General features: G+C 37.4%; 1 protein-coding gene across 1 annotated transcript in view; it reads left to right on the top strand.

Annotated features, from left to right (window-relative positions):
- Window positions 1-5653, top strand: part of JPH1 (junctophilin 1) — a 161874-nt gene extending 156221 nt beyond the window's left edge. Inside the window, exons 5-6 of the mRNA XM_077492886.1 lie at window positions 171-266; window positions 4990-5653. Of these exons, the coding sequence (XP_077349012.1) occupies window positions 171-251 (81 nt within the window). The 3' untranslated portion in view covers window positions 252-266; window positions 4990-5653. The remainder of the gene's footprint in view (window positions 1-170; window positions 267-4989) is intronic.
- The last annotated feature ends 7879 nt before the right edge of the window (window positions 5654-13532 follow it).

Below are 13532 nucleotides of genomic sequence, written 5' to 3'. Positions count from 1 at the left end.
CCCAAAAGGATATTGTTTTTTCTTTTAGTCCTTTACAATCTCTCAAAATACCCACAAAAAATGTAAACTTTGAGCTCTCATTGGTTTTTTTTTCCAGTAGTGATTGCTTTAATTCTTAAGTGATGGTGCAGAATGACAATAACTAATACTGGTATATGACTTTTTTTCAGAGACCTAATTCAATCATGATTGCCTTGGTGATGCTTTTAAATGTTGGGTTAGCTATACTTTTCGTCCATTTCCTTACTTGATTGCTGCTGGTACAGGTAAGATATTAAGTGATAAATGTGTGTTCTGTTTTTCAGTTGTCCTATTCATTTTACTTAGCGTGGAATACTTTTTATAAGTCAGCGCAAAGAATGTACAGTATCCAATGAGAAATCTTTTTTTAGCAGTTTTGTTTGAGCGCACTAACGATTGCTGAATTGTGATTGATTAGTAATTATGTATGCATTATTGTAGTAAATAAGTCCAAAGGTGTAAGGCGATATTCAAATGTCTCCAAAGGGGCCTGAGCTAGTTAGAATTAGTAGACTCCCACTGGCAGTTGTAAGCGCTGCTTGCACACAATGCGTGCGAACAGCAGCAGTTGTCAGATTTGTGCTTTGTAGAAATCAATGGCCCGGCCCCTCCACTGTTCATATGTAACCGCTTATCTGAGCAGTTTCATGCAAATAGAGCCTAGACAGTGTGCAGCCAGGGTCTGCATTTCTACAAAGTTCTGGATGCACAAATACTGATCACAGCTGATTGACCAGTTGGTATGCAACATTGGGGGTTATTTACTGAAACCAAAACCACTTTGCACTACAAGTGCACTTGGAAGTGCAGTCGCTGTAGATCTGAGGATACAAGGAAAATAAAAAACATTTTAGCTTGCAGATCATTGGATGATAAAATCAGCAGAGCTTCCCCTCATTTCAGATTACCCCTCAGATTTACAGCAACTGCACTTCCAAGTGCACTTGTAGTGCAAAGTGGATTTGCCTTTGGTAAATAACCCCCATTGTGTTGCTGCATTCAGAGGAAGTGTTTAGCTGCCTCTGAACACAGCAAAATATGCAACCTTGGCCACCCACGAGAATGTAGACATAATCTCGATCTGTTACCAGTTCACTCAGTGTTATATTTTTAGTAGATTCTGGACTGTTAAACAAGACATTCCACTATCCCTGGTGAATTTTAGTTTATATTATAAAATATGCAAAATGAACTGAGAGGACAACCATCAATACAAGATAGGTAGGTTAAGAGCAAGAGATTATGGCAGGGAGATCTCACAGCCAGAATCCCAAAGTCTGGGGCAATTTGTTACACCAAGTGCTTGATCAAGGGGACTGGTCTAGTAAACCTTTTCAATAACTCAGTTGAACAGAATTAAAGTGCAAACCCAAAGATGTGGCTACACATGACACATGAGGAAGGATTTACTAAAACTGGAGCGTGCAAAAATCTGGGGCAGCTGTGCATTGAAACTAATCAGCTTCCAGGTTTTTTTTTTTTTTGTCAAAGCTTAACTGAACAAGCTAAATTTGGAAGCTGATTGGCTACCGTGCACAGCAGCACTAGATTCTGAGTGCTCCAGTTTTAGCAAATCTCCCCCATTCTTCCCTTTAAGCACCCTGGAATCCCTGAACTCAGAGGTTTATATGCAAGCTGTGGTTTTCAATTTTTAATTTAAAGCTTGTCGCCCCTCATTTTGCACCTCTGACTTCACTGGTGAAAATTGCAGCTTCCATGCTGAGCAACTATAATTTGGAAGCTCTTGGGTTTGCTAGAAATTTAGAACGCCAATTTCCTTTTCTAACATTTTTATGAAATGCATATGTAAGAAGGCTGGCCAAAGGCTAGCCTGCATTGGTGGGAGGAGTCTGAGGGGTACATATCCTTCCTGCTCTGCGTGTTCCTGGGTTGGCTCGCATTCAGGAACGACGCATGTCACTTCTGCCTACCAATGGAGCGACGATCAGCCGCAGCAATTGTGCCAGTTCCTCTCCCGGTGCTCACGCCAGGCACCATCGGGGGGGACTGTCTGCCCGTCCACCCATTCATTCCAGTGTTCCACCAGCATTGGAGGGGCTCCCATTTCTCCTGGTGCTCGTGCCGGGGGGCGCCCACCCACTTTGCCCAGGGCTCTCTCTGCCACCAAGGCCACGCTCCCTAGGGGTTTAAGTAACCTGTCTTTTATTTGTGATAGATTTTGTTTTTGGGTTTAATACCACTTTTTACCAGGTGGATGCCAGGCATTTTCTGATGCCATTTTTAGGCGTAAGGTCCTTCAGGTGGCTCTTTGAGGAGATGCAGGCAGTCCCCAGTTCTTATTTCTTTTGGATCTGTTAGTGTTTTGTTGCTGTTGCTCACCCCTCTGTTGGACTGCTTTTGGGCAGCCAAACAGTCTCTGAATTGCTGTTTCCTTTAATGAAAACAAAATATTTTTTAGATTTTTTACTTAAAGTGTTACTAAAGGTAATTTATTTATTTTTTTTATTAAAATAATAAACATGTCATACTCACCTGCTCTGTGCAATGGTATTGCACAGAACAGCCCCAAACCTCTTCTGGGGTCAAATTTTTTATTTATTTTCTGACCAATGGGAAATAGTACCTTTTTTAAATATATTTTCTGAACTATACTTTGTTATAATATTTGTGTATATTTCCTTATGAATTAATGTAGAGGATTATCAAAACCACCACATCCCAAAGATGAATTAGTAAGCAGAACAGTGTAGAACTTTTTGGTTGCTCAAACCTCAGGAATGAAACACAATGACTAAAGTATTAAACTTCATAACCTTTATTTCACACAAAATGCAGAAGGAGTTATTAGATCACGAATTTGTTTCAAATCACCTTTCTCAACACCAAGTCACCTCCACTGATTAACATATTTAGGCCTCTTTCACACTGGAACGGGAGTGGCGTCGGCGGTAAAATGGCGCTATTTTTAGTGCCGCTTTACTGTAGTTTAAGCAGTGGTATTCGGCTGCTAGCAGGGCGGTTTTACCCCCCTGCTAGCGGGCCTGAAAGGGTTAAAACCACCGCAAAGCGCTGCTGCAGCAGCGCTTTGCTGGCGGTATAGCCGTGCTGCCCCATGGATTTCAATGGGCAGGAGCGATGTATACACCAAAGATGTTGCTAGCAAGACTTTTTTTACCATCCTGCTAGTGCACCGCCCTAGTGTGAAAGGCCTTGGGGCTTTCACACTGGAGACACAACAGCGGCTGTTTCAGGTTTGTTTACAGGAGCTATTTTTAGCGCAATAGCGCCTGCAAAATGACCCAGTGTGAAAGGGGTCCAAATGTATGAATATTGGGCTGTTGTATGGTGGGTGGGATACTCAAGGTGTTTTGCTATGATAATTGGAGTATTTTTCTTCATGCATGAACTGGTGATCTAATTACTCCTTTTGCATTTTAAGGCTTTATGTACACAGGACATTTGAAAACCTCTTCTGAACGCTGGAACTTGCCATCTCCATATCTCTCTCACTCTCCTGGTTTTTCCACATTGTAAACGATCAGAAATGTTTTCCCTATTTAAAATGCCTACAAACAAAAACGCTTATAAACGCGAGTTACCGCGCTCAGACGCGTTTACACACTGCTACAAGTATTTGCTATTCCAAATGCCACTAAACTACCATCCTGAATACGATTTTCTGCTTTTACAAAAATGCTTCTAACCTCAACTGCTTCTAAACTACTATAAACGCCTGAGTGTACATGTACCTATAAGATAACACAGAGGAGAGATCAGGGGCTTCTGAAAAAATGCCCAACTGCTCCTAAATTTCAGTTTACCGGCTGCAATGTACATGAGGCCTAAATGGTTTTAAGACATTTTGTATGAAATACAAGATATGAAGTTTTAATACTTTAGTTGGTTGTATTTTATTCCTGAAGTTGTTCTGCTTTTCTGCTTATTAATATTTGTGTATAATTCCTATACATACATCTTTGTGTATATTTAAGGAGGCTATTCCATGTCATAAGCACTGTCACAGCCTTATTTTAGGCAAGTAAAGGTTGCAATGTTTGGTTTCATCCTTTACACAACATTTACTTTGTGTCTTCACGTGTTTTGCAAATCGTTTTAAAGAAAGAAAAAGTATCACATGTTTAGCTCACTGTAGATGCACTGTGGGGTCAAAAGTATGTGGACGACCCTTCAAATTATTGAGCTCAAGGGCAGAAAAGACATGCTTTGAGGAATGTGGTTGGCAAAGAGCCCTGACCTATAGTTTCATAGTTTCATAGTTAGTAAGGTTGAATAAAGACACTAGTCCATCCAGTTCAACCTGAGTGAGTGTCTACAATTGTCCCTATCCCTGTACATTGTACACTCACATGGGTCCCTACCCTCAAGGAGCCCACAATCTCAGGTCCCCATTCATATACTAGGGCCAATTTTGGACAGAAGCCAATTAACCTACCTGCATGTCTTTGGATTGTGGGAGGAAACCGGAGTACTCGGAGGAAACCCACACAGGCACAGGGAGAACATGCAAACTCCAGGCAGGTAGTGTCGTGGTTGGGATTCAAACCAGCGACCCTTCTTACTGCTAGGTGAGAGTGCTAACCACTACACCACTGTGCCGACCTCAACCATATGGTACACCTTTGGAATAAATTGGAAAGCTGATTGTGATCCAGGCCTCTTGTTCAGCATAAATACCTGTCCTAACAAATAATCTTTGGCTGAATGGGCAAAAATTCCTGCAGACATTGAAAAATCTTGTAGAAATCCTTCCCAGAGAAGTGGAGGCTGCTATAGTGACAAAAGAAGCCAATTCTATCCGAATGCCATGGTTTTAGAGTGGGATATCCAAAAAGTTCATATAGTTCATATAGTTGTGATGGGCAGGTGTCCACAAACTTTTGGTTTCATATTTCTTGTTTTAATAACTTTCCTGTGTCAGTTATACATACAAGTCTTTAATGTCTTACATTCTCTGAAATTTCTCTACCCTTGTTTTTATCTTTGCAGTAACATTCGGACAACCGGAGATGTTGGCGCACAATTCCTGTTGTTTGTGTCATAAGCCGTTTTTATGGCACTTGTCAAATACGGAGACAGGAATGAGAAGGCTTGGGTTTCAGCTTGGGAAGAGAGATAGTTGAAACTTAAAATAAAAAAAGTGTACATGTCTAAGCCTGTGGGCCTCTGATCTCTGGGTAGTGATTCTTGGGCGCCATAGAAGGAGGAGGTCAGACGCCATGTTTGAAGGCACAAATCTGCTGAAACAGCCTAGTCAGTGAAGATGGCCGCTGTACCTGTCCCAGCAGTGTGTGATTGAACTGGAAATGTACAGAGCAGCACTTTTTGTTGACGGAAGCTAACAGCTGCCTTACTATTTTACTGTCCTTGACGTTTATAGAGTGGAGATAGAAGAGCCAGTGCCAGCAAAATGTGCTCAGAGGATTCAGTTGCTGTGGATGCAGTTCCAAAGTTTGCTTCTATCTCCGAAGAAATAGTTAGCAGCATCACTCACCAGTCTTATTCTATTACCTACTGCTTTTACCATCTCCTGCAGCATTTTGGAAGATAGTGTTGCATTTGCTTGTACTTGGAGGCTAATTTCTCTGTTCTAGTAGACCTTTATGGATAGCCATGATTGTTTTAGTTTTATTACATGGTTTACAGAAAAATTCACACAGAGTTGTATGTGGAATCCAACAATCTGTAACTAGTTAACATTTAAAAAAAAATGTTATCTTATATTCTGAAGTTAAAATAAACCTGTCACAAGCCTGGAGTATTCAAACACAATAGGATAGATAATGTCACAAGGAAGAGTAGGTTATTTCTTCCAGTAATAGTTGTACTTGGTCTACCTATTGATCAGTAAACCCGCCCATCACTAGGGTAAGCAATAGGAAGGCTAGGAGGTACAGGCCCAGATTCTGCTGTTACAGAAAAATTTGAACCAGGGAAACAACCTTTATAAATGCATGTTTCATCAACCTGTATCTCTGAGTCTGCTAATTGTGTGACTCAGTTTTCACTGAATGTAAGCATTGTTCACACATTTTTCAATTAAATGCTCAGTTTGCAATGCCCACAACTGTGACAGGTTTAAATAACTAACCCGTTTTTGAACATTGAAGGAATCCATTTTGTTGATTGAATTGTTTAGCTGAATTATTTTTCCAGGAACATACAGCCAGTTTTTCATTAAGTATTTAAGAACTGTGTAACATTTCATCCAGACTGGTCATATAACAATTATAGAATACTAGTTTTGAAATTGTTTGTTAGATCTTCGTACTTCTTACAGCCAAGGTACATGTGAAAGCATTCAATAAATGACTGCTTCTGTGACCATTGCAGGTTAAACCAGGTACAAAAGCCCAGATTCCATAATGCAAAATTAAAGGTTAAAGCATGAAAAGTGGGATGCAAAATGTAATACATACACATAATTTCCTCATTATCCTATTGTTTAGCTTTGCTGACATTTTAATGCTTAGTGAACCTACAATTGACAGCTGGCAATATTTCTAAAAACAGTTGTCTTTTGAAATGGTATTATTATATTGTCCATAAAGTGGAACTTTGCTCAAAAAAGTGAAGTACTGCTCATTCTCTATTCTCTCCTTACCCCCATCCTAACCTGAGTTGCAGCTTTTTTTTTGGGGGGGGGGGGGGGGGGGGGTGAATACCTTTTTTATATGGTACTGGCTCCTACTTCTTCAATCTTGGTATAGATTAAGATGACATAGCCCTGCCCACCCTTCTCTGCTCACAGCCTACTGGCACACATTCCAGCATGATCTCACCTATGCACAGTGGGGAGCCAGCTGTAATTCATCAGAAGTCATAGCTGGTTCCTAAATCCAAGATGGCCGTGGCGGGGAACCAGCAGCGGTGAGAAGAATTGGCTGTGAGAGGACAACGCTGCACTCTATGAGCTGGTTGGTACCTATTTTATAAAAGTCACCAGCTCCAGTATTTGTAGCTGCTGGCTTTTATTTTTTTAAATACTGGATGAAGTTCCTCTTTGACTGATATACATATTTCACTCCATGAGTCTGAAACCTTAATATACATACCTACAGATGTGTTCGAAAATGCATTTGCATTTTATGTATAACTGCTCTTTAAAGTGTGCAGGTGGGTTTTGTTGGCTGGAGCAACTTTTCAAATAGTACAGCCTATAATTTCTCTGTTTCATTACACAACATTATCACCATATTCCCTTTCCTATTCTAGAAAAGAAGAGTTTGTTTGGGCAAGTAGGATTTTCCTGGTACCGCCACAAGACATTACAACATAATTCTTTAAAATCAATAAAGTTTATTTTACATACAATCAACATTCAGTTATAAAAAAAAGCATTGGGTAGTACAGATCATTGGCATGCAAAGTGGTCATACCACCTCTGTTAGAATCCCACTAAGAATGGTAAGTGTCTTCAATCACCATTGAGCATTTCAGATCAAGCTCTCAACATGCTTTGTGGATTCCCGCTTCGTCAGGAGAGCGAAATGGAAGAATAGGAGACCTGAGTACTGAAAAATATATAATCAAATATGTAAATGTACAATATTTGTACATTTACATATTTCATTGTATATTTTTTAGTACTCAGTTCTCCTATTCTTCCATTTTGCTCTCCCAAAGAAGCGGAGAATCTCCGAAATATGTTGAGAGCATGATCTGAAATGCTCAATGGTGATTGAAGACACTTACCATTTTTAGTGGGATTCCAACAGAGGTGGTATGACCATTTTGAACGCCAATGATCTGTACTACCCAATGCTTTTTAAAAAAAAAATTATGTTGATTGTATGTAAAATAAACTTTATCGATTTTAAATAATTATGTTGTAATGTTTTGTGACGGTACCAGGAAAATACTACTTGCCCCAAACAAACTATTTTTTTCTAGAATTCAATAGTGTTGGGATGTTGGTACTTTTATTCTCATATACAGACACCTGAGCAATTATTATGTAATATTCCTTTTCCTAAATGGCTACTATTTGTTCTACCCAATGACTGTCATCCCTATATATCCAAAACTAGTATCTTTTAAAGAGAGACTGCCACCTTGCCCTTTCAGGGCAAAGTGCCAGTGTGTTTGTAAAGAGACCTCCTCTACTTGCCCTACCAGTGCTCTCTCCCAGCTCCTGCCACCGCTGCAGCCTGCACTGAAATCCAAGATCTTGACTGCCATAGGATGCTAAGGGGAGTGGAGATGTCAGACCCCTGACCATATGACAGTGCTCAGACCAAGGGATTGACTTGCTGGACCCAAGTCACATGGCAGGAGATTGTATGCTCCACCATACTCGGAAGCGCTGGGTCTTGTCACCAGGTGTGATGAAGGCCAGAGTAGTGAGGGTCTCTTTAAGGTAGTATAGCCCTTATGTATCAGGACATCTGAATGAAATACTGCATTACAATAACAACCAAGCTCAAACAAAAAGTTCCACTGCAGATATAAAAGAGAAAGGAAAAATCTCACTGATTACATTAGACATTGCTTTCAAAAACAGTAATAGATTAGGCTGTGTGTGTATTTTGGTGTTATCAATACTGAGTAGTACAAGGCAACATGCTCAGAATGGTTTTAGGCAACAAAATGGATCCCTCCATTTCCTTGCATATATTTTACAGTTTATCAGCTTATGATTTGAATTTTTGTGATTTCATAAAATTTCTTGGAGTATAGGAGAACACATTTTCACATTGTATTTTTGCTTGTGTTATTTACTTTATTTTTTTATTTTTATGTACATATGGATGTGTGCATTAGGGCTGGACAAATACCAGGAACCGTAGACACTCAATATCTAACTTATATTGCTATTATAAATATATTTCTGGAAAATATTTTCTATATAGCAGCATTTCTATTCTGAGTGATGATCTCAAATTACAGATGTGGTTCTGAGACTGCGGTCCTATTTGTTCATCCCGGCAAAGTAATATATTTATTATGTAGAATTTTTTTTGGTTGCATTACATGTTGAATACATGATTTGTGTGGTAGTTGATATACACAGGGATAATTTTGGTGTATTTTAGTGCAGCCCATTTAACAAACACCCCTTCATTTTTAAAGATTGACTAAATGAAACTGCTTACCTGGAATCTGGACATTTTTTATTCATAAAATATATACAGAACTGCATTCACACGTATTAATCCTCAGTAGTACTCAGTACTTTTTGAATGTGTGGGAGATTGAAAAATTGCATTTAGTTGTGTTTGCTACTGACAAAAGTAGCAGTATTATTATTCTAGGCACAATTTGCACAAATTAAAGGGCATCATTTTTAGTGGATCTCTGTCCTTTCTTTTTTTATATATACATTTAGATGGGGAAAACTTACCAGTATTTTACACAGTTACATAGTCTGGTTGAAAAAAAGACACAAGTCCTTCTAGTTCAACCAATACAAGGAAAAAAATGACAACCCTATACCCATAGTTGATCCAGAGGAAGGCAAAAAACCCATCAAAGCATGATCCAATTTGCTCTAGCAGGGGAAATAAAAACTTCCTGATCTCCAAAAGGCATTTGGATATTCCCTGGATCAACCATACCTGTTTTGTGTCTTTTTGTTTTATTTTTATGGTGTGGTTTCCCAGTGGCATGACAGGAAGGGAAGAAAACCTCTTCAAAAAAGATGGAGATGGTAATAAAATCCTGATAGACATTCTTAAAGAGGAGGTATAGCCAGAAGTCGAAAATGTGTGTTGAAACCCAAGGTGTACAATGCACTTGGTCCCATTCAAATCTTTCATAATAAAACCACATTTATTTTCTGACAGTGCTGTGCTGTGGCTCCACCTCAGGTTGAAGCCCAATGTATGGGTGTTATATAGAGGAGCTACAGCCAGCACTGAAGACACCACACCATATCCATTCTGCAACTTTCCTTGTAATCTTACAGCCCTGTGCTTCTTCTGGTCCACTCTGCTGACTTCCATGTACTGAAAAGGTTTCAATGACACTGATAGAAAAGACCAAGCCTAGACATAGCTGCCAGCTATTCAAAGAGAGAGTCACTGCTACTACAGTGATTACCATGATCTTCCATGTCCTGATGAGCTTCCCTTTCCGCAAAGCGATCATAGGTGTCACTTTCCCGGCACTGCCGCCACTCACAGAATGCCTTTAATTTTTTTCTTAAATTAATACAAGGTGTTCTCTGATTAGAAAATGTGGCATTTGTGATGTCACAACCCTGTCACTTAATCTCATCCAATCAGAGAATTGGGAAGAACTAAATGTGGCAAAAGCGGACTAGTGTAGTTTACATTAGAAAGACCTCAGTCAGTATTTTTTTCTTAAAAAAAAAAAAAAGAGAGAGAATAACAACATTAACTCTCAGTAGCACCCAAAAGATGTTTTTGTTTTCTAAAGAATAATGATGACTTAAAACTTCTGCCTTGCTTTTATTGACCTTTATGTGCCCATTAAGGGGATGTTCTCTCATGTCCTGTCCCAGTGACAGTGCGTAATGTCAAGAAAGTTGACACCCCTGACACATATAGTATATGTATAATTATGGCACTAAATTTATTACTAGAACTTTTTAACAGAAACAAGGTTGCACTGGCAATAGTGTTTTATATATTTACGTTTATTAAAATATTACAATCAATGTAACCTTTAATCTCCAAATGTAACCATATTTTGCCAAAACCCCATTGATCTCTGCCAATTTCTGGCTCCCATATTCAGAAATATCTTGCCAAAAAGGGGAGCAATTGGAAAGCAGGGTATTTGCCTTCTATGTTCACAAAAAGTAAGCATGTTACAAGGCCCACCATTTTTGCTTTAACTGTTAGGTGTGTCCTGCGTGGTGTCTTAAATTGATATTAAATACATATGACATGCTGGTTTTTAATGTGTAATTTTTACACAATGCATATAATTTTATATGGCAAGGCATGTCTGTTTACTAGCTTATATTAAGAGTTTTTTGTTTTTAAAATGTTCTTTTTATTTATTTTTATATGGTGAAAAAGTGTGGTGTTATTCTTTAAAAAGGGCTTGGATGTAGAAAAAAATAGACTGAGCTGCACCATCAGTTTTCCCTGTGTTTGATGTTTTGGGTTTATCTGTAACAGTTTTTAGTAGTCTGCATGGCTTAATGCAAGCGCTTAGTAATACTTGTATTAGCTATCCTTTGAAGTGTCATATTAAGCATGGTGTGAATTAATTTAAAATAAGGAGGATGGGAGCAGTGTTATTTTACAGATTTTTATTTTAATTATCCCTTGGTTTGATCAGACTATAATAATAAAACACTAAAAAAGTATATTTATTAAAATATTTTGCAATATAGTTTTAGCTAGAGTAATAAAACACTAAATTATTTAAAACTTATATGTGTAAATATATATATATATATATTTGACAATATATTTGCCTCCTCCATAGCCCAGATGCCTCTTTTGATGGAAGTCTATACATTTCTTACTGAAATACTGTTTCTTAAAAATGTTTCCCATAATTTTTTTTTTGTTTGGACATAAGGGGTAAGATTCTTCTTATAAAGATGTTTATAAATAAAATAAGTATGTTGATAAAATTTATATGTATGATTTATAGTTTTTTTTTTTTTTTTAAAACAAAGCTAAAACAGAAAATGTTGGTATTTTTTTAAAGATGTGCACAGCTGTATTTTACATAAAAAGGCTATTTATAATTGGTTGTTATACTGTACACTACGTTTTTGGACAGCAAGCAGTCTGCCAACGTACATACCAATGGAATGTTGTCTAAGTTTCTTGCTGTGGAAAAAGGTATTTTCCTTCAAGATTTCTTTATTTATAATCCTAAACCTGAAATTCTCAATATGTTGGACTTATGGTTTACCTGATCGAATAAAAAAGTTTATCATCTCTTTCTGTGTGTTTTTTTAAACTGTTTAAATGAAATTAAAAGATAGATGTGTCATAAATTCAACGTCTTATAACTTTTTTGCAGCATTTAACACTTTAAAAACTAGTCCTCATTGCAATTAATATCACCTGTTACATTTTAATTGTTTTAGTCGTCAAAAAACTGCTGTTATATTTCGCATTGATTTGAAAAGCTAAGGGTTCTTTGTAATTAATAGTTATAGTTTTTTTATGCTGTTACTGCTATATTTATTTTTACGCATAAAAATTCTAAAGTAATACAAAAGCTCCCCCTGTAAAGAAGACATAATATACTAACCAGTTCGGCCCCTGTGCCACCAATCTTTGCTCTCTTCAGGGGCTATGGTGCTTGGAAATCCTCTTTGTCCAACAAATTTCCAGGAGTGTTGGATGTCTAGGCATTCAACATCCAACATTTTTCTTCGGTTTTGCCCTACATGCCTACTGTGTCTTATAATGACATAGGTGGCAGCGGAAGGAACCACGGCACTCTGATCACGATTCTCTTGGCATAACATCATTTTTCACATTATGCAAAAAATTGGGCTAACTTTAATGTTTAATTTATTTTTAATTCATTAAAGTGTATTTTTATCCCAAAAAATTGTGTTTTAAAGAACGCTGCGTAAATACAATGTGACATAAAATATTACAACAACTGACAATTTTATTAGAACTTTTTACCAGAAACAAGGTTGCATTGGCAATAGTGTTTTAAATATTTACATTAATTAAAATATTACCATTAGTGGAACCTTTAATCTCCAAATGTAACCATATTTCACAAAACCACATTGATCTCTGACAATTTCTAGCTTCCATATTCAGAAATGTCTTGCCAAAAAGAGGAGCAATTGAAAAGCAGGGTATTTGCCTTCTATTTTCACAAAAAGTAAGCATGTTACAAGGCCCATCATTACAAGGCACTGATCATGATCATCTTTCACATTGTACAAAAAAGTGGCTAACTTTACTGTTTAGTTAGATTTTTTTAATTAATTAAAGTGTATTTAAAAAAAAAATTATGTGTTTTAAAGACCACTCCGCAAATAAAGTGTGACATAAAATATTGCAAGAACAGACAATTTCATTCTCTATGGTCTCTGCTAAATATAAATATATATATATATATATATATATATATATATATATATATATATATATATATATATATATATAAAATGTTTGGGGGTTCTAAGTAATTTTCTAGCAAAAAATACAGATTTTAACTTTTAAGCAACAAGTGTCAGAAAAAAAGATTTAGTCTTTATGTGGTTAAATTGACCTCATTGACAGACCAAATTCATTCCTTTGATCTAAAAGAACTAAATTATTCTTTGTTATTTCTCTCTCAGCGGAATGTTGTTTGTTTTTTGTCAGCTGTGAGCACAGAAATCTCTGCATTGAATTGAGGAAATGCTGTAATAAGATCGGGGTTGAATCAAGATCGCAATTTTTTAACGATTAATCGTGCAACTCTACTTTGTTGCATATCAAGGTCGCTGGTCTTCAGCACCCTTTTTGCAGTCACTTTCTTCCTATATGGTTGTACTCCAGGGATGGCATATTTCAGAGCAGGTATGCTGATAGTGACAAAAGCAATCTGTATAATGTGCATTGAAACAGACAATCTCCATTAGAAGC

The sequence above is a fragment of the Lithobates pipiens genome, unplaced genomic scaffold (genome assembly GCF_037356315.1).
Source record: "Lithobates pipiens isolate NorthernLeopardFrog02 unplaced genomic scaffold, aLitPip1_a1.2 Scaffold_19, whole genome shotgun sequence".
NCBI lineage: Eukaryota > Metazoa > Chordata > Amphibia > Anura > Ranidae > Lithobates > Lithobates pipiens.
Note: the sequence above shows the minus strand (reverse complement) of the source record. Positions and strands in the feature narration are given on the sequence as shown.